Source organism: Oreochromis aureus, linkage group 13, assembly GCF_013358895.1.
Source record: "Oreochromis aureus strain Israel breed Guangdong linkage group 13, ZZ_aureus, whole genome shotgun sequence".
Classification (NCBI taxonomy): domain Eukaryota; kingdom Metazoa; phylum Chordata; class Actinopteri; order Cichliformes; family Cichlidae; genus Oreochromis; species Oreochromis aureus.
Window position 1 is genome coordinate 2,152,261 of NC_052954.1, and position 19,291 is coordinate 2,171,551.

Genomic DNA, 19,291 nt, shown 5'->3' on the forward strand with positions numbered 1-19,291 from the left:
ATTTGTGGGTGACTCTTCTGGGGACTGTATTGTCCTCCTGGGGGGGATCGTGTGATCTAGAGGGGTGTGATTGGGAGAAACAGCCTCCACAGTCTAAACCCACGTGTTTTATTGTTGGACTCCTTTAAAGGAAACAAGTTACAATTTTTACATTGCAAAATTGAAGTAATTAACTTTCATCCATTACCTACTGAGAAAAGAAAATAATGAGAGTACGACTGCATTACCAGATAAACACTTCTCATTTGTCATATTTGTTTTTGTTACTAAGCTGTGTACATACTGGAAGCACTTCACTCCTTGCACATTGCTTTGTAGTTGATGTCTCGTGGCCATTCCCCCTCTGGCTTCCGAGCACTCCTCCTCCTGCTCTCCTGACTGAATGCTGCTGCCTGAGCCCGGCCCCTCCTCAGCTCGAGGAGCTGCTTTTACTCACTCAAGCACCAAGGGACACAGGAATCATGACTCTGCTATAGAGGGCAGCCTCTACGCAAGCTCCTCCAACAACAGACACATTTCCCACAGCTGATCTTCAAGGCAGAATACATCATGAAGAATCTCTAAGGACCTTTTCTTTCGTCTTTCCTCTGTGAAACTCACCTTTAAGTTTTCTGAAATTCAAAATTTGTTACGAAAGATGAGTGTGAAAAAAAAGGCTGCACTTGTCATCAGCTGGCAGAAGTCATTTTCCATCATGGCCCCTTGGAGGAAAGGTAAAGTGCTCTTTTTTTCCCCTCATAAAGTCCTGAAGCCTTTTGTTTCTCAGCTGTTCTTGTTCTTCAAAGGGTTTTGAATCTTGAGGAGCAGATGTGTGAGCTATTGTTCTATAAAATTAAAAGCTGATGTCAGTTTTGTTTTTGTTTGTGGTACTTGTGCAACTACTAGCAAGCTTTCAGTTTGTAACCATTTAATCATCAGATAAAGGACAGCCACTAATTTCATCAATGCAAAGACAGCACCAAGAATGGGAGAGACTAATAGAAGCAGTTCTGACTTGAGTTACAGTGCTCCTGCACATTCTTGTCTTATCTCAATGGTTTTTGATAAGATGGGGCCCCACTGACTTTGATAAAGACTAGAAGACTGAGTAGCACGGATGGATGGCACCGTGGTCAGGAAGTAGTGGAAAACATAACAGGGACCCCAGCTGTGCCTTCTGTTTCAATATAAGCTCAGTGTAGGAGGCAGATACACAATAACATATGCTACTAGCTTGATTTACTGCCCTCACAGCAGGGCTCATCTGATTTATTTCATTTATGTTTGACTGCAGATAAACTGCAGTGGAATTCCTGTTGTGAAACTTTTTAGTACTCAAGTCTAACTGTAAAAATAAAACAGATTGTGCATTTAGAAATGCTCTAGTTGAAAACAACATTGCTTTAGAAAATAAGAAAGGGCTATGAGTGGGGATGGCGTGCTGTTCCAGGTCCTAGGCCAATAATGATCGATGAGCTAGGAAGGACTGAAGGGCTAGATGCTTGACTTATTCTGTTATCTGTTCGGTCTATGTAAAATATAAAGGCAATGTCAGTTTCCGTGTTTTTGTTTGTGATACTTTAGTCAGTTGAACAAATCCAGAAAAAACTGCTTATTTGTCATAATTTATTCAGAATATGTGCAACAGCTGGAAACAGTTTTATCAAGATTTAAAGAGTAAAGACAATCATTAGTTTTCATGAAATTGATCGAGATCCACACAAGAATTTGATGACTTTTCCACGTCTCTACCAGGTCGCATGAAATTAGACCTGATGGATGTCTTGTAGACAAAAAGAGACTGATAATATACCACCACCTTGGCTCTAAACCCAGAAGACCAGGCTTCCTAAAACAACAAAAAATGCTTGGCTGCTCCACCTGAGCCTCTTCTTCTGTAGCTCCAGATGATAAGTGGTCAGTTTAACCACCCACAGTGACCCTGACAAACACACACCACAGCAGGGCTGTAAAAATAGCAGGCCTGTCGCAGCCTGTTTATGACCTCGTGTTGTCAGAGGCCAACTAAACCAACAGCTAAGCCCAAAGGCTTTCCATATATGTGTAGTGTGTGTGTTTTTTTTAAAGAGACAAATATCGTTCTCTGTATTAAGAGACAGCCAGATGGCACAAACCAGAAGGTTTAGCCAACATCTATGAGAAAATTAAAGCCACCTTTTATAAGAGCGTGTGCAGTTTGAAGGTGATTTCATGAGAGGAAAAAAGAAAGTGCTTCACTTAAGGATGTATGATGATCGTCTTTGGAGCCACATTCACAGTTTGTATTTCTTCTTTATGATACTTTTGCTTATTCGCCATGTAGCACACATACAGTATACTTTTATCATGTTTTTTTAAATTTAGAAATAAATATTATTTTTATTTTAAAAAATCTTTTTTTTTTTACAGGAAACTTTAAGTAACATAGCCTTTACCGAATAAATATCACAGTTTAGCTTCCTCACCTGAGGTATTATCATATCATCATCATCATTATAGTTTGAAAAATGTCCAGCAGTCAAAAAAGCATCTGATGTCACCAGAGCTGCTTAAAATTATTTCCAGATAACTGCTCACATTAAGCATTTGTATTATCATTATTACAGTTTGGAAAACCTGCAAATTAAACACAAACTGGAGAACTTTATTTGTTATCGTAATACAACAAATGATTCTGAGATGCCAAAGTTTTTGTTATTTATTTGAGGAAATTCATTTTGCAAACATGTAACTCCGTAAGACCACCACTCACCCAACTGTTGTTTTGGCATTTCTGTTCTTAGATGGAATAACTGATTAGATCCTTAATAATAATCATTAAACCACACTCACAATGCAACATTAACTAAGGTCTTGATACCACTTGGGTGCAATTGAATCCCAGTGACATAAATTTTATCATCAAACAGTGAGACAGGATGTTTCTAGTTCCCTCTGCCTTCAAGGCAGCTCAGAGCTTTGTTATTAAGGTGTGAAAGCCTAAGGCATCAGGAGGAGGCAACAGGGCAATCTGCTTACTCTAATTTAACAGCATTAGTCCCAAAACTCAGACTTTTTAAGTACTCGCTTGATTGAAAATTCAGTGGAATGTGAATAAATATGAAGGACATGTTCAGACAGAGACGAGGCTTTAGAATGAATTTGGGTGGGGGCTGCGTTGGTGGACTGTCTGTAATAATATGTTGCTGGGTTCAGAAAGCACAGACACTAGAGACTGCTGTAAATTACAGGATAAAATACCTGTTTGTGTTGTTTGGCCAGGATGAGGACAGCTGGATCACGGCGACACCTGTCCAGCTGACAATTACTGCACAGAGAGCACTTTAGGGATGGATGGGGATTGGATCACAATGGCCAGAAGTCTGTTTACATGGCTGACTTGGCCTTAGTGTGTAATTACACTTGCCCATTTTTGTGTGCTGGCAATTCACATGAACAGACCTCCACTGAAAGTCTATGATGAAAATAAAAAGAATCCCGAGAGTGAGAATCACAGGGGTACAGGATTATTGAGACAAGCTGCTGTACATAGTTTAATCGCTCTGATGGTTTTGTCTTTTCTGTTACTTGTTTATGGAAATACAGTTTTGGGCTCTTATGTCACTGAAAACACATCAGCTGCTATTTGGCTTTGACAAGTAAACTCTGTGAAGGAGTTACAACTGACATAACAAAGTAACCTCGCCAAACGGACACATGCGGACCTGCCTCATCTCTCTCCAGTTAGAAGCATCAGTGCTGGCTAACACTGGGTTAATGCAATTAAATGAACAAAACCTTTAATTCAAACTGAAGTGAAACTTGTGACTGGTCAGAGAGTGAGGCGAAAGAGACAAAAGAGTAGCACGATACTATTCATGTAACAATAAATATATAACTGCTGCTCAGCCTACCTTCAGCACTTTGTTACTTTATTAAAATACACTATGACTCTGTGGTGGCCTCAGCCATTTTTTATGGTGTGGTCTGCTGGGGAGGCAGCATCTCTGCTGGGGACAGGAAGAGACTGAACAGGCTGATCCGAAGGGCCAGCTCTGTTCTGGGAGGCCCTCTGGACCCAGTGGAGGTGGTGAGTGACAGGAGAATGGCGGCTAAGCTGTCATCCCTGATGGACAACATCTCCCACCCCATGCATGAGACTGTGACAGCACTGAGCAGCTCCTTCAGTGGCTGCAGCACCCACGGTGTGGGACGGAGAGATTTCGCAGGTCTTTCCTCCCCACTGCTGTCAGACTCCACAACAAAGACTTCAACTGATCAAACACACACATCCACACATGTGCAATAAGACTGCTATATGTGCAATTCTTCTTCTGACGAAGTTGTGTTTTTGTATTTTCCTACTCAGTTGTATATAGTATTTGTATTTCTATTTTATTCTATTGTATATATTATTCTATTCTATTTTATTCTATTGTACATAGTATTTTATTTTATTTTATTTTATTTTATTGCATTCCAGTGTTTTCTAATTTCTGCTACATAACTTTGCACTTTTGCTGTAACAAAACAAATTTCCCACCTGTGGGACTAATAAAGGCCATCTTATCTTGTCTTATCTTAAAATGTTAACATTATTTCTGATATGATTATTATAAACTCATGTTGATGAAAAACGCTGATACCTAGTGTAGCTTTCTAAATGTAATGTTCTGCTCATTTGGTAAGAGTACTGATAATCTCATCTGTATTTCCTAGAATAGTTATCATGCACTCAAAGTAACAGTCTTTAAAGGCAAGTATTGTGCTGTCTTTCAGGCTACATATAATTTAGTTCTAACAGCCAGTATGAGCTCAGCTCTTCATGCTGTGTATTTAAAAACCATCAACAGTAGCCAGGATGTGTTAAAATAGGATTTGGCATGTGCAGAAACCCTAAGATCAGGTGTAGTGGTGCACCATGTGGAAAAGAATTACAAGTCACATAATCATTTGTTTTGTGAGCTGCAGGCTGTGATCAGCTGACATGTGCTGCTCACTGCTTCTTGTGGATTTAAGGCTCCAGCTGAATTCAGCAAGATATAAGCAGATGTTACAAACACTGTGAGGCTGATTCATGACGCCAGTATAAAAGGTAGAATTAAACGAATTAATCTAATCAAAAATCATCAAATTAAATAAATTCACAATATAAATAAGAATAATTGATGTCCTGGATGTAACCTGTCATTGACTGTCCACCATAAAGAATCATAGGGAATCATTAAACTTACCCACAGTACTTCAAATTCACCATTTTAACAGTTTTAAATGCTCACTGCTGATATTTATGGCAGCTTTGAAACCTCTTGTAAAAGACTTCCTGAACCTTACTGACTTTAATCTTGTTCAACCAGGCAGCGGCCCCTCCCATGAGCGTGGACATACTTTGGATTCAGTCTTATCTCGTGCTCTGTAATTATGTGATATTCAAATTTGCAGTTTAAACTTTTCTGATCACATGTCTGTTATAATTCAAATTTCTGGGCCATGTTCACCAGTTAAACCTTTTACATGTGCGTGACCTCTGCATCATCACTGCTGGACATTCTTCTGCTGTTAATCAGAATATTGGGGCCCCTCCCTTAGACAATCACTCCCTTAAGCCGAGTGCTCATCATCTGCTCAGTTTGTTGAAGGCCACTTCTTCAAATGCTCTTGAATTTTGCTCCTTTTAAAACCAACTGTGTTAAACCTAAAACGTATCCCTGGATGTCACTCAGGCTCTCAGACTTGTAGAAAAGCAGAAAGAAAATGCAAAAAATACTTTTTTTTTTACCTCCTGAAAAAACAAATCTTGAAGCAACAGTTCTTTCAAACTTTAGACCAATCTCTAAACTCCCTTTTCTGTCCAGATTCTTGGAGAAAATTGTCTTGAATGGAATCTCATTTCAGCCTGGTTTCCAAATGTTACATAGAACTGAAACTGTGCTTTTAAAAGTTTATAATGATCTTTTATTAGTTGCTGACATTTTAGTGCTTTTAGACTTGAGCTTGCTCTGTATTGTGGTATTCTAGAGTTTAGACTGGACAGCTGTGTCGGTATTGAAGGAGCTGCCCTTGAATAGTTTAAATCCAATATAACCGACAGCAGTTTTTCTTTTTGTGGCTCCTCATACACATCCAGCCCCGTTACATGTGGGGTTCCTCAAGAATCTATTCTTGGCCCAGTACTCTTTTCTCTTTACGTGCTCCCATTAGATTCTATTTTCAGAAAATATGGAATCTCATTTCAATTCAATTCAATTCAATTGTATGTATATAGCGCCAAATCACAACAAAAGTCGCCTCAAGGCGCTTCATAGGTACAGAGAAAAACTCAACAATCATATGACCCCCTGTGAGCAAGCACTTTGGCGACAGTGGGAAGGAAAAACTCCCTTTTAACAGGAAAAAACCTCCGGCAGAACCAGGCTCAGGGAGGGGCGGGGCCATCTGCTGCGACCGGTTGGGGTGAGAGAAGGAAAACAGGATGAAAGACATGCTGTGGAAGAGAGACAGAGATTAATAACAGATATGATTCAATGCAGAGAGGTCTATTAGCACATAGTGGGTGAGAAAGGTGACTGGAAAGGAAAAACTCAATGCATCATGGGCAGTGTTCCCTCTAATTTTTCATGTGTCTGAGCGAACACACAAACTCCCTGAGCGTCCCTTGGACCACTGTGAGCGACATCAGACGTGTGCACTGTGGTCACGCCAGCATCTAATCCATCCAAGTTACATGGTTTATTAAAATAATCAAATTACAGCATTTACATTTATGTTAGACTACTTTTAATTAACTGCTTTAGCCCACTTACAGTGAAAATAAAAAAAAATCCTGTTCATGACCTGTGTAGTATGTTAACACTATTGGAAGTAAAAATAACTTGAACTCCAATTTTGAAAACACAATTTTCTTTCTTTTCTTTTTTTTCATAAAGCTCTGACTTGTATTATGAGTCTGTGGTCTGGGAGAGAGTCTGTAACTCTCTGTCTGCAAAATACAGTATATAATGACCAATGTTGGGCAATTAATTATATAGTTACTACTTCAAAAAAGTAACTCACTTTGGCAAACGACAAAGTTTTTTGCAGCTATTTATTTTTTTTAATGCAGCCAAGGTGTTTTTTTAAATAAACATTTCAAACTATTTACAGAACAATCAGCTGTTCTGCATCAAATTTGATCCCACACAAATTATTTGTGCCACTCCAAAAAATAATTCTGTCCACTATGAGATCAGTGGCGTGTCCAGCAGGCCACCCCCCCCCCCCCCCAACCAGACTGGCCACCCCAGGTGCCACCCCGAAGCTAAAACAATAAAATTCAATGAAATATCAAATGTACGATTATGTTTTCACAGTGAAGCTCAGATATCCGAGTGTAAGTGAATGCTGCATCGGCTTCTGCACTATGAGCATCATGTTAGCAAAGGTAGGAGAGCCAAGCACCGCAGAAAACATTTTTTTGGTGACAGATTAACAGGTTTATTTATTTATTTATTTTGTAAGGGCATGAACAATGAGAGGTGGTGGATTGGCCAGATGCTGGCCGATGTGTAAAAAAAACTCAGTTGTTTGGTGGTCGCTATGTCGGAGCTTCCACAGAGGCCAGCAGGTGGATGAGGGAAGGGGAGGCAGGAGGAGGAGAGACCCGAGGCAGCCGCCAGTCCGATTGTCAGGAGAACTGAACTTCAGGTAAGAAGTTATGACCTGCAGTCTATCTGGGTCAGATATAAACCAAGTTTAGGTGGACTTGATGCATTCTCAATCATCCAGGAAAGTAAATCTCCAAAAGTTGAATCTGTTCATCTGGACGTAGCGTTTTGTGGGAGAAACGTTTCGTCACTCATCCAAGTGACTTCTTCAGTCTCAGCTGACTGCAGGTTTCCCCAAACCTTATAAACAGTACATTTGCATAATGACTGAAACCAGCCCACTGAAGGAACAATGGGCTGTGAGGTCAGTTCCTTAATCATAATTATGCAAATTCCCATGACCATTGATCAACAATCACTGACCAACCTGCAACCTGCAGAAACCTGCAGTCGGCTGAGACTGAAGAAGTCACTTGGATGAGTGACGAAACGTTTCTCCCACAAAACGCTACGTCCAGATGAACAGATTCAACTTTTGGAAGTTTAGGTGGAGTTTATTTTCGTTATGCTGAGTTTTTACAGTCAGTTACAATAACTCGTACTGCGCGCTAGCTAGCATGACGGAGTTTATATACAGCTGGGTGGGTGCTGTGATGTTACTGATGTTGAACTTTATTTTATTCATAAGGTTAGTTAGTAGAGTTGCCAACCGTCCCATAAAAAACAGAATCGTCCCGCATTCAGAGAAAATATTGCACATTTCGTATTGAGCTGAGAAGGGACGCAGTTTGTCCTGTACTTTAAGTATAATGAAAAAAAGACACAGCTGGAGTTATTCTGTCTTTATGCTTCTCCTCTCATTCTCTCCCGTTCCTACTTCAATCACGAAACTGATCAATGATCAGCTGATCGGCTTTTCTCTCTTTTTTTTTTTATCGCCCACTTTGCGCCAGAAAGAGGAAACCAGCGGATGTCGCGCTAAACAACAGCAGCACGTTTAAGCTTGATCAGGTGTTAGAATTTATTTAATAATAATTTCTAGTATCAGCTGATGTTTGCTGGAGCCACAGCTGTAAAGCTGCTGGTCATGATGTCGGTTTGGATATGTGGTGAGAGGGAAACATGAAGATGAAACCAGAGATGTCCTTACTGAATCATCAGAGCTGAACAGGTGATGGAGAAACAGGTTTACTTTTTAGGTGACATGAATGAGTTGAAGGGAAGTTATGAACTGTTTCTGAGAGACAAATAACACCAGGATCCTTTTCTGTGTAGCTGACAGCTGGTAACTGTGCAGGGGCGGGTCTAGCAAAGTGTTGCCAGGGGGCCATGTAGGGCATTAACAGGGAAAGGGGGCGCAAAGATATACTTTTCTTTCTTATTCTCATTTAAAATTTCTAGCTTTTATTAAATAATTATCTGAATCTTGTGAACAAAGTTTTTATTTGACGTAAATTGTATAGAGATCATACATATACCAACAAGACTGTACATCACTGTCACAACAGGGTTTGTCTTCATTCAAAGGCTTTATGGCTTTAATACCTGGTGGGCCAGGTATTAAAGCCAAAATGCCCGATTTTTTGTCCCAGTCCAGCCCTGCAGGTTAATACTGGCAGTGTCACCATGCCAGCTGACTGTATTTCATCATCAGCCAGTGTTGTTCTTTATACATCAGTATTACCAAAGTTTACCATAAGGCAGCATAGAAAGTATTTACTTGCTTTCAGGTTTCATTCAAATGTTAGTCTTTTCATTTGTTTCCCCACTTTTTTCCTGTTTCAAAATCAAACTGTCACGGCTGCTGAGGCGAGCCGTGTGGTGTTGGAGGAAGGAGGACCCAAGATGCAAGCAGTGGATGAAAATGCTGGTGAAGTTTATTTACAGGGTGGAGTAGTGGCCAACAAGCAGTGGAGTACGACAAATAACTGATGACACCTAAACTGGGAGAACTAACATAACAGACCTGGGAACATACAAAAAAGGGATGAGAGGCAGAGAGACGCAGGCGACGAACGGGAACCATGGACCATGGAACACGGAGCAACGCAGAGTAACACAGACGAACCGGCAACAGGCAGGAGAACACACAAGGCTTAAATACACACACCAGTAATCAGGGAATGGGCACCAGGCGGGAGACACAGCTGGGAGAAATGAGGCTAACGAGACAGGGGAGAGGTAAAACTGAACACACTGACATGAGACATGAACTTTCAGAATAAAACAGGAAACACAGACACAGAACCAGACAGGACACTGAACTAGACAGGCAGACTCACGAGCGGACACAGTGACACCATAGACAGACGGAGGGAACACAGAAGTGGGAGCAGACAGGCACAGAACAAAACCTTAACAAATGGCAAACCTCAACCAAAGATAACAGGATAAACAAGCACAGGAAATAATATAAAGAAACACAAAACACTGAGTAGACAGACTCAGGACCATGACAGTACCCCCCCCCCTCAAGGGCTGGCTCCAGACAGCCCAACAGAAACAAACTGCCCAAAAAAAACCCAAAAACCAAAAAAAAACAGGAAGCGACCTGACCAGGGCGGGCGGTGGGGGTCCAGGACGGAGGGACAGAGTCCAAAAAGGCCCAGATGGCCAAGTTCAGGGGGCCGACCCGGAGGCCGACAGCGCAGGAGGCCAAAACAGTTCAGTTCCGGAGGCCGACCATGCGAAAGGCAGCGGCAGTGGGGCAGGTCCGGAGACCGGCCACGCAGTAGGCAATGGCGTGGAAACAGTTCTGGGGGCCGACCGTGTGGACGGCAACGGCGGCGAGGCAAACGAAAGCCGTCTGGAGGCCGGCCACGCGGGAGGCAGTGGCGGCGATGCCCAATCATCGGCCCGGAAGGGGGCCGTCCACGACGGCAAGGACGTCCAGTCATTGGCCTGGAAAGCGGCCGGACCGGACGAGCAGGACGGACAGGACGAGCAGGACGAGCAGGAGACGTTGAAGCTGAAGCGGAGGCTGGACCAGGCGAGGACGAAGCTAATGCAGAGGCTGGGTCAAACGAAGCTGATGACGCTGAAGTGGAGGCCACTGCAGGCGACGCCGAAGCCGATGAGGCTGGACCAGGCGAAGCTGAAGCGGGAGCTGGACCGGGCGACGGCGAGGGTGGAGCTGAAGCAGAGGCCGGGCCAGGCGGAGCAGGGGCAGAGGCCGGGCCAGGCAACGCTGCAGCTGGCGAGGATGAAGGGGCTGCTGCAGCTGGCGAGGATGAAGGGGCTGCTGCAGCTGGCGAGGATGAAGGGGCTGCTGCAGCTGGCGAGGATGAAGGGGCTGCTGCAGCTGGCGAGGATGAAGGGGCTGCTGCAGCTGGCGAGGATGAAGGGGCTGCTGCATCTGGCGAGGATGAAGGGGCTGCTGCATCTGGCGAGGATGAAGGGGCTGCTGCATCTGGCGAGGATGAAGGGGCTGCTGCATCTGGCGAGGATGAAGGGGCTGCTGCAGCTGGCGAGGATGAAGCTGCTGCAGACGGCTGGACGGGCTCCTCGGGCCCTCCAGCTGACGGTGCAGAGGGCTGGACGGGCTCCTCGGCCCTCCAGCTGACGAGGCAGGAAGCTGGACGGGCTCCTCGGGCCCCCCAGCAGACGAGGCAGGAGGCTGGACGGGCTCCTCGGGCCCCCAGCAGGCAGGCAGGAGGCTGGGCGGGCTCCTCGGCCCCAGCAGGCAGGCAGGAGGCTGGACGGGCTCCTCGGGCCCCCAGCAGACGAGGCAGGAGGCTGGGCGGGGCTCTCGGGCCCCAGCTGACGAGACAGGAGGCTGGGCGGGCTGCTCGGGCCCCCAGCTGAGACAGGAGGCTGGACGGGCTCCTCGGCCCTCCAGCTGACGAGGCAGGTGGCTGGACGGGCTCTCGGGCCCCCAGCTGACGAGGCAGGTGGCTGGACGGGCTCCTCGGGCCCCCAGCTGACGCAGGCAGGTGGCTGGGCGGGCTCTCGGGCCCCCAGCTGACGAGGCAGGTGGCTGGGCGGCTCCTCGGGCCCCCAGCTGACGAGGCAGGTGGCTGGGCGGGCTCTCGGGCCCCCAGCTGACGAGGCAGGTGGCTGGACGGGCTCCTCGGGCCCCCCAGCTGACGAGGCAGGTGGCTGGACGGGCTCCTCGGGCCCCCCCAGCTGAGACAGGAGGCTGGACGGGCTCCTCGGGCCCTCCAGCGGAGACAGTCACAGAACCAGCGGGCACAGGGGCCCCTGGCAGGAACAGAACGGAACCAGCAGGCACACGGGCCTCTGGCAGGGACAGAACGGAACCAGCAGGCACACGGGCCTCTGGCAGGGACAGAACGGAACCAGCAGGCACACGGGCCTCTGGCAGGCACAGAACAGAACCAGCAGGTGCGGGGACCTCTGGCAGGCACAGAACAGAACCAGCAGGCTCACGGGCCTCTGGCGGGAACAAAACAGAACCAGCAGGCTCACGGGCCTCTGGCAAACACACAGCAGACTGCAGCTGCACAGAGCATTGATTCTGCTCAGGCAGTGACTGCCGCTTGCAGTCCTCAGCTGGCTTCTTAACCTCCAGGGGTCCAGAGTCTGCTGGGGGCTGAAACCCAGCCTCTGGGGAGGCCCTGGAGTGTATCTCAGTCTCAGAACTGGCCAGCTCTTGAGGAATGTCTACAGGATTGTTTGGTTTTTCTCTGCCTGGAACGAATGGGTGAACAACGGTTTCTCTCGGGTTGAATCAACCTAGCTTGCTGTGGGGAGGAGTCAGTGAAGATGATGGCTGAACAGGTGGCTGAGCTGAGGGCGACTGGCAAAGGTTGAGACAATAATGGTGGAGAAGTTGGGGACTGAGCGGATGATAAGGCTAATGATTCTTCTGCCAACCGGCTACTGACTGGGCTAGGGATTGTAACATGGTTTGTAACGTCTGGCTGTGGCTGTAACCATGGATTGTGAGGCCGAATGTGGTGGAGGTGGCGACTGGACTTTTGGCCGACTAACTGAGCTTGAGGTTGCGGCTTGAAAGAATAAACAGTCTTGGTATGATCAGAGCTGGTGTTAGTCTCTGGGGTGTATGCCACAGTTTTAGCAGACTCTGGGTTAACTGACATGGGTTTAACAGGCTCAAGAAACAGAAGAACAACAGCCCTTTGCTTTCACTGAAGTCTTAAAAATGCCCACCTGAGAGAGATCAGTTACCACGAAAGCTCACAATTAGCTCCCACTGACACACCCGAACAACCCCAGAAGAAAAAGTCTCAAAGTTCAAATCAGAGCTGTTATCCTTGTTACTCACCACAGTCGGCCGCTCCGATACCCGGGGTCCGACTGTGGCGGGGGCGTCGACAGCATTTCCCATTTGAAGGCTGGACCGGGGCCTGAACGCTGTCGGGACAGGCGGTGAAGCATGAGTTGCAAGGTGGGTGGTAGCAACTGGGGAGAAGACGGCTCGTTCAGGACGAAATTCTGTGCGAGCGGGTGAAGTGAGCTGAGCAACCAGGGAGACCAGAAACTAAGCGCTGTAGCCGAACAGCTATGGCTTGGCGGAACTCTCTCCCTCATGCTCCAGCCATAAGTTAATTAGTTTGTCTACCGAGTAAATAATGTCCTCCCGGAGCTCCTCGGGCGGGTTGACTGCTGCTGGGTCCATTGTGGCCGGTTCAGTACTGTCACGGCTGCTGAGGCGAGCCGTGTGGTGTTGGAGGAAGGAGAACCCAAGATGCAAGCAGTGGATGAAAATGCTGGTGAAGTTTATTTACAGGGTGGAGTAGTGGCCAACAAGCAGTGGAGTACGACAAATAACTGATGACACCTAAACTGGGAGAACTAACATAACAGACCTGGGAACATCAGAGAGACGCAGGCGATTTAACGGGAACCATGGACCATGGAACAGGAGCAACGCCAGAGTAACACAGCTCTCAGGGAATGGGCACCAGGCGGGAGACACAGCTGGGAGAAATGAGGCTAACGAGACAGGGATTAAACTGAACACACTGACATGAGACATGAACTTTCAGAATAAAACAGGAAACACAGACACAGAACCAGACAGGACACTGAACTAGACAGGCAGACTCACGAGCTGACACCATAGACAGACGGAGGGAACACAGAAGTGGGAGCAGACAGGCACAGAACAAAACCTTAACAAATGGCAAACCTCAACCAAAGATAACAGGATAAACAAGCACAGGAAATAATATAAAGAAACACAAAACACTGAGTAGACAGACTCAGGACCATGACACAAACACCAGTTTGTAAGAAGATTATCTTCTTTTTTTAATAGGCAGATAAAGTTTTGCATTGGCTAATTTGCCAATTGTATGTTAAAAATGTTCGTATGTTAATATTCAAAAATGTTTTTGCCCAAAACATATGTGCACTATATTTCTGTAAAAATACTATGCAAATATTGCTGTCCTTGAATGCTGAATAAACACTGACAAAGCACTGATTGTATCTCTTATACATTATCAGCGCAGTATCTAAAAACTTTGCACCGCAGTGGTTAAAACCTCATTCTAATAAGAGTTAAAAGTGCATTCGATTATTAGGTTTATAGAGTTATTGAATTATGGTTAACGGTTGGTGGAATTTTTTTTTTTAACATTATCATAGCCTGTCAGCGACGTTGATTAGCTGCGTATATACGAATGTGAATCGCATTATTGGCTGGACTATAGGATAAGGTGGCATCGTTCTAATCCCATACAGGAGCAACCAGTCACTTACTGACTAACACTGCAAAACAGAATTGTTAAAGTTTTAATTTTAATTTCAATTCAGGTTAGATTTTTTTTGTGCGCAACGCAGATTTTCTGTGCGCAGAGACCGTGCCAGCAGTGCGCAATTGGGCACGTGCGCAGCTTAGAGGGAACATTGATCATGGGAATCCCCGGCAGCCTACGTCTATTGCAGCATAACTAAGGGAGGATTCAGGGTCACCTGGTCCAGCCCTAACTATATGCTTTAGCAAAAAGGAAAGTTTGAAGCCTAATCTTGAAAGTAGAGATAGTGTCTGTCTCCTGAATCCAAACTGGAAGCTGGTTCCACAGAAGAGGGGCCTGAAAACTGAAGGCTCTGCCTCCCATTCTACTTTTAAATACTCTAGGAACAACAAGTAAGCCTGCAGAGCGAGAGCGAAGTGCTCTAATAGGGTGATATGGTACTACAAGGTCATTAAGATAAGATGGGGCCTGATTATTTAAGACCTTGTATGTGAGGAGCAGGATTTTGAATTCTGGATTTAACAGGAAGCCAATGAAGGAAGCCAAAACAGGAGAAATCTGCTCTCTCTTTCTAGTCCCTGTCAGGACTCTTGCTGCAGCATTTTGGATCAGCTGAAGGCTTTTCAGGGAGTTTTTAGGACATCCTGATAATAATGAATTACAGTAGTCCAGCCTGGAAGTAATGAATGCATGAACTAGTTTTTCAGTGTCACTCTGAGACAGGATATTTCTAATTTTAGAGATGTTGCACAAATGGAAGAAAGCAGTCTTACATATTTGTTTAATATGTGCGTTGAAGGACATGTCCTGGTCAAAAATGACTCAAGGTTCCTCACAGTGTTACTGGAGGCCAAGGTAATGCCATCCAGAGTAAGAATCTGCTTAGATACCATATTTCTAAGATTTTCAGGGCCGAGTACAATAACCTCAGTTTGATCTGAATTAAGAAGCAGAAAGTTAGCGGCCATCCAGCTCTTTATGTCTTTAAGACATTCCTGCAGTTTAACTAATTGGTGTGTGTTACCTGGCTTCATGGATAGATAGAGCTGCGTGTCATCTGCATAGCAGTGAAAATTTATGCTATGTCTTCTAATGATGCTGCCTAAGGGAAGCATGTATAATGTAAATAGAATTGGTCCTAGCACTGAACCCTGTGGAACACCATAATTGACCTTAGTGGGTGAAGAGGACTCTCCATTTACATGTACAAACTGGAGTCTATTAGATAGATATGATACAAACCACTGCAGTGCAGTACCTGTAATACCTACAGCATGTTCTAATCACTCTAATAGGATATTATGATCAACAGTATCGAACGCTGCACTGAGGTCTAGCAGGACAAGCACAGAGATGAGTCCACTGTCAGAGGCCATAAGAAGATCATTTGTAACCTTCACTAAAGCTGTTTCTGTGCTGTGATGAGCTCTGAAACCTGACTGAAACTCTTCAAATAAGCCATTCCTCTGCAGATGATCTGTTAGCTGTTTGACAACTACTCTTTCAAGGATTTTTGATATGAAAGGAAGGTTGGAGATTGGCCTATAATTAGCTAAGACAGCTGGGTCTAGAGATGGCTTTTTGAGTAAAGGTTTAACTACAGCCAGCTTGAAGGCCTGTGGTACATAGCCGATTATTAGAGATAGGTTGATCATATTTAAGATTGAAGCATTAATTAATGGCAGGACTTCTTTGAGCAGTTTTGTAGGAATGGGGTCTAAAAGACACGTTGATGGTTTGGAGGAATTAATTATTGAAGTTAACTCAGAAAGATCAATTGGAGAAAAAGAGTCTAACTTAACATCGATGGTACTAAAAGTAGCTGTAGATAATATTACATCTGTGGGATGATTATTGGTAATTTTTTCTGTAATGATAAAACTTTATTTGTGAAGAAGTTCATGAAGTCATTACTAGTTAACGTTAAAGGGATTGTTGGCTCAGTAGAGCTCTGACTGTTTGTCAGCCTGGCTACAGTGCTGAAGAGAAACCTGGGGTTGTTCTTATTTTCTTCAATCAGTGACGAATAGTAAGATGTTCTGGCTTTGCGGAGGGCTTTCTTATAAAGCAGCAAACTATTTCTCCAGGCTAAATGATGATCCTCTAAATTTGTGACACGCCATTTCCTCTCCAGCTTACGAGTTATCTGCTTTAGGCTACGTGTTTGAGAATTATACCACGGAGTCAGGGACTTCGGATTTGAGACCTTAGTTTTCACAGGAGCTACAGTATCCAGAGTCGTACACAGTGAGGAGGTAAAATTATTAACAAGATAATCGACCTCTGTTGGAGTAGCGTTCAGATAGCTGCTCTGCTCTATGTTGGTACAGGGCATTGAAGATGATAACAGTGGGTGGATTATATTCTTAAACTTAGTTACAGCACTTTCAGAAAGACATCTACTTTGATAAAGTCTACTCTCCACTGCTGTGTAATCAATTATTGTAAATGTAAATTTCACTGTTATTCCGATGATTCACAGGCACACGTATATGTGACCATATTTCCCAGTCTTGCCCCGTTTTTAACTGGCCTCCAGTACATTGCAGAATTGATTTAAAGATGTTACTGCTTGTCTCTAAGTCTCTAACTGGATTAGCTCCCTCATACCAGTCTGAACTTTTAACTGAGCATACTCCAAACAGAACTCTAAGGCAGCTGATCTTATCGTTCCTAGAAACAGACTAAACACAGAGGAGACCGTGCCTTTGCGACTGTTGTGCCCAAACTTTTCACTTTGTGCAGCACTTTGGTCAACCTGTGTTGTTTTTAAATGTGAGTATAAATAAATTGACTTGACATTTTGACATTTTAGCCCACTCTAATCTTGGGATTTTCATGTATCCTCTGAATAACAAAATTTACTGTACTTCAATTTGTTTTTCAAGATGTTATGCAAAAATAATATCTTTTACTACATCTCAGATTTTTTGGGATTCCAGGTTAAAATATGTTAGAGAAGCCTTTTGTTTTCTCTTTCATGCCCTCCTACATGACATTTACTGTAATGTAAGTAATTACTGTTGCTCTTCAGCCCTTGTTTCCATGTTGTGTGTGAACCACAGCAACTCTCCCAACACTGTTACTGATTTCACCGCCGTGATACACCACTTTTGAGACTATCAGGAACTCCTGCTGAAGTCACTTGGCATGGGTGTTAAGCCATCCTGTCTCCCCTGAGCCTTTACAGTCCTGTCTACTGCAGGATGTTCCAATTAAATACTTTTTTTGATTGTTTACTAGAACCCCAACAGACGTCACCCTTTATTTCATTTCACTCATACAGTAAATTTAAAGCTGCTACTTTAGAAATATAGTCAAAGAAAGTGATATTGCAACCATGTACTCATGTATATATCATCTACTGGTTGAAAATAAGTAAAGGACGTTAACACGAGAAGATTCTCAGGGAAGTGTGTCATATTGTTTATCTTTGAAAGTGAGTGACACATAATTTGGACATAACATTTACTTTAGTTCATTTGAGATCAGTGCCTATGTGATCCTGGGCTGTGACAACAGTGAACATGCTGTTTGGTTTTAAGAAATGGAAGAGTTCTTTGCTTTTGTGTTGGAATGATATTGAAATTGGGTAACTTGTTACTAGACCTGGGTCAGTGCCTCTGAAAGCTGCTATCATGCAACCAGTATGGGGCGATCGTGGCTCAAGAGTTGGGTGTTCGCCTTGTAATCGGAAAGTTGCCGGTTCGAGCCCCGGCTCGGACAGTCTCGGTGTGTCCTTGGGCAAGGCACTTCACCCGTTGCCTACTGGTGGTGGTCAGAGGGCCCGGTGGCGCCAGTGTCCGGCAGCCTCGCCTCTGTCAGTGCGCCCCAGGGTGGCTGTGGCTACAATGTAGCTTGCCATCACGTGTGTGGATGACTGGTTGTGTAAAGCGCTTTGGGGTCCTTAGGGACTAGTAAAGCGCTATACAAATACAGGCCATTTACCATGAGTGTTTTCTTAGACCTGCTCCAGTTCAACAACAGAATCAAAATTGCTAAATTCTTATCAATACCCATCTCTAGTTTCAATCATCTGACATCCTGTTTTTATTAAATTACTTGTGTCTCATTCATCTTTCAGTTCAGGCCGCCACCGTTTACAGTTACAATGTCCCTTCTTTCTCATTGAAACCACACAGAGGAGAAGCTTTTTTCCACAAACACACACTGGTTTTCTGTTTTTACATTTGCTCTTCTGTTATTAGTATCAGCAGAGACTTCTGCTTTCTTTCATATTGTTTTACGTTTATAGTTTCATCAAAATTCCCTTGCAAAGACTCCCTCCTCCACTCAGAGAGGATAAAAGTAAAGTTTTTAATCTTGCATTTGCTTTGACAAGATATCCAAATCTCCTTGTAGGAGGTCACTAACCTTCACCTGTTGTTTTCTGGAAATATATTCGACCGAAATGCGAGCCACAATGCCCGTCAACATGTTGACGTTACATGCCATGAGTACTCAGTACTCCCTATGACCAGCTGTAGCAGAATAACTGTAATTTGTGAGTCTCTTTGTTTATGAGTGTTTGTGTGATCAAAATGTCATCCCAGGCAGACATCTACAGCAAGAACTCAATCCTCATATCATCCTCATCCTAAAGGTGGTGAAAAGTACTTGCACTGTTGTGGAAGACACAATCTGACACATATACACGTTACACATATCACCGCTTCCAAAGTTATCAAGGTCTCATTTGTGGTAGCTTCCACTACCATTACAACATTTAAAGATAATGACAGAAAGCAAGCTGAAGACACACAAGGTGCCATGCTTGTTACCGTGTATATGAAGAAAGCTACAACTTTGTCTGGCTAAGAAAGAGCTTTAGCGGTTTAAGGAAGTAAGACTCTTGGATCCTGGCATTAAGGAGTTCAACCAGGAAATTGTTCCCAACATGTATAACTATGATGACAAACATTATTCAGCCTTCTTCAACTGAATAATTTTTACTGAAAGACGTGTTCACTGGATTCAAACCATTTCAAACAGCTCAGAAAATGGTTAGGAAAGTCAACATAGTATTAAAGGACTTGCTAAAATATGAAAAATGACAGTTAATAC

At 44.1% G+C, this 19,291-nt stretch overlaps 1 protein-coding gene across 1 annotated transcript in view; it reads left to right on the top strand.

Annotated features, from left to right (window-relative positions):
- Positions 1-269: 269 nt before the first annotated feature.
- The window catches only part of si:ch211-250c4.3 (uncharacterized protein LOC100535981 homolog), a 44,404-nt gene continuing 25,382 nt past the window's right edge, over positions 270-19,291 (top strand). Inside the window, exon 1 of the mRNA XM_031741012.2 lies at positions 270-713. Within this exon, the coding sequence (XP_031596872.1) occupies positions 638-713 (76 nt within the window). The 5' untranslated portion in view covers positions 270-637. The remainder of the gene's footprint in view (positions 714-19,291) is intronic.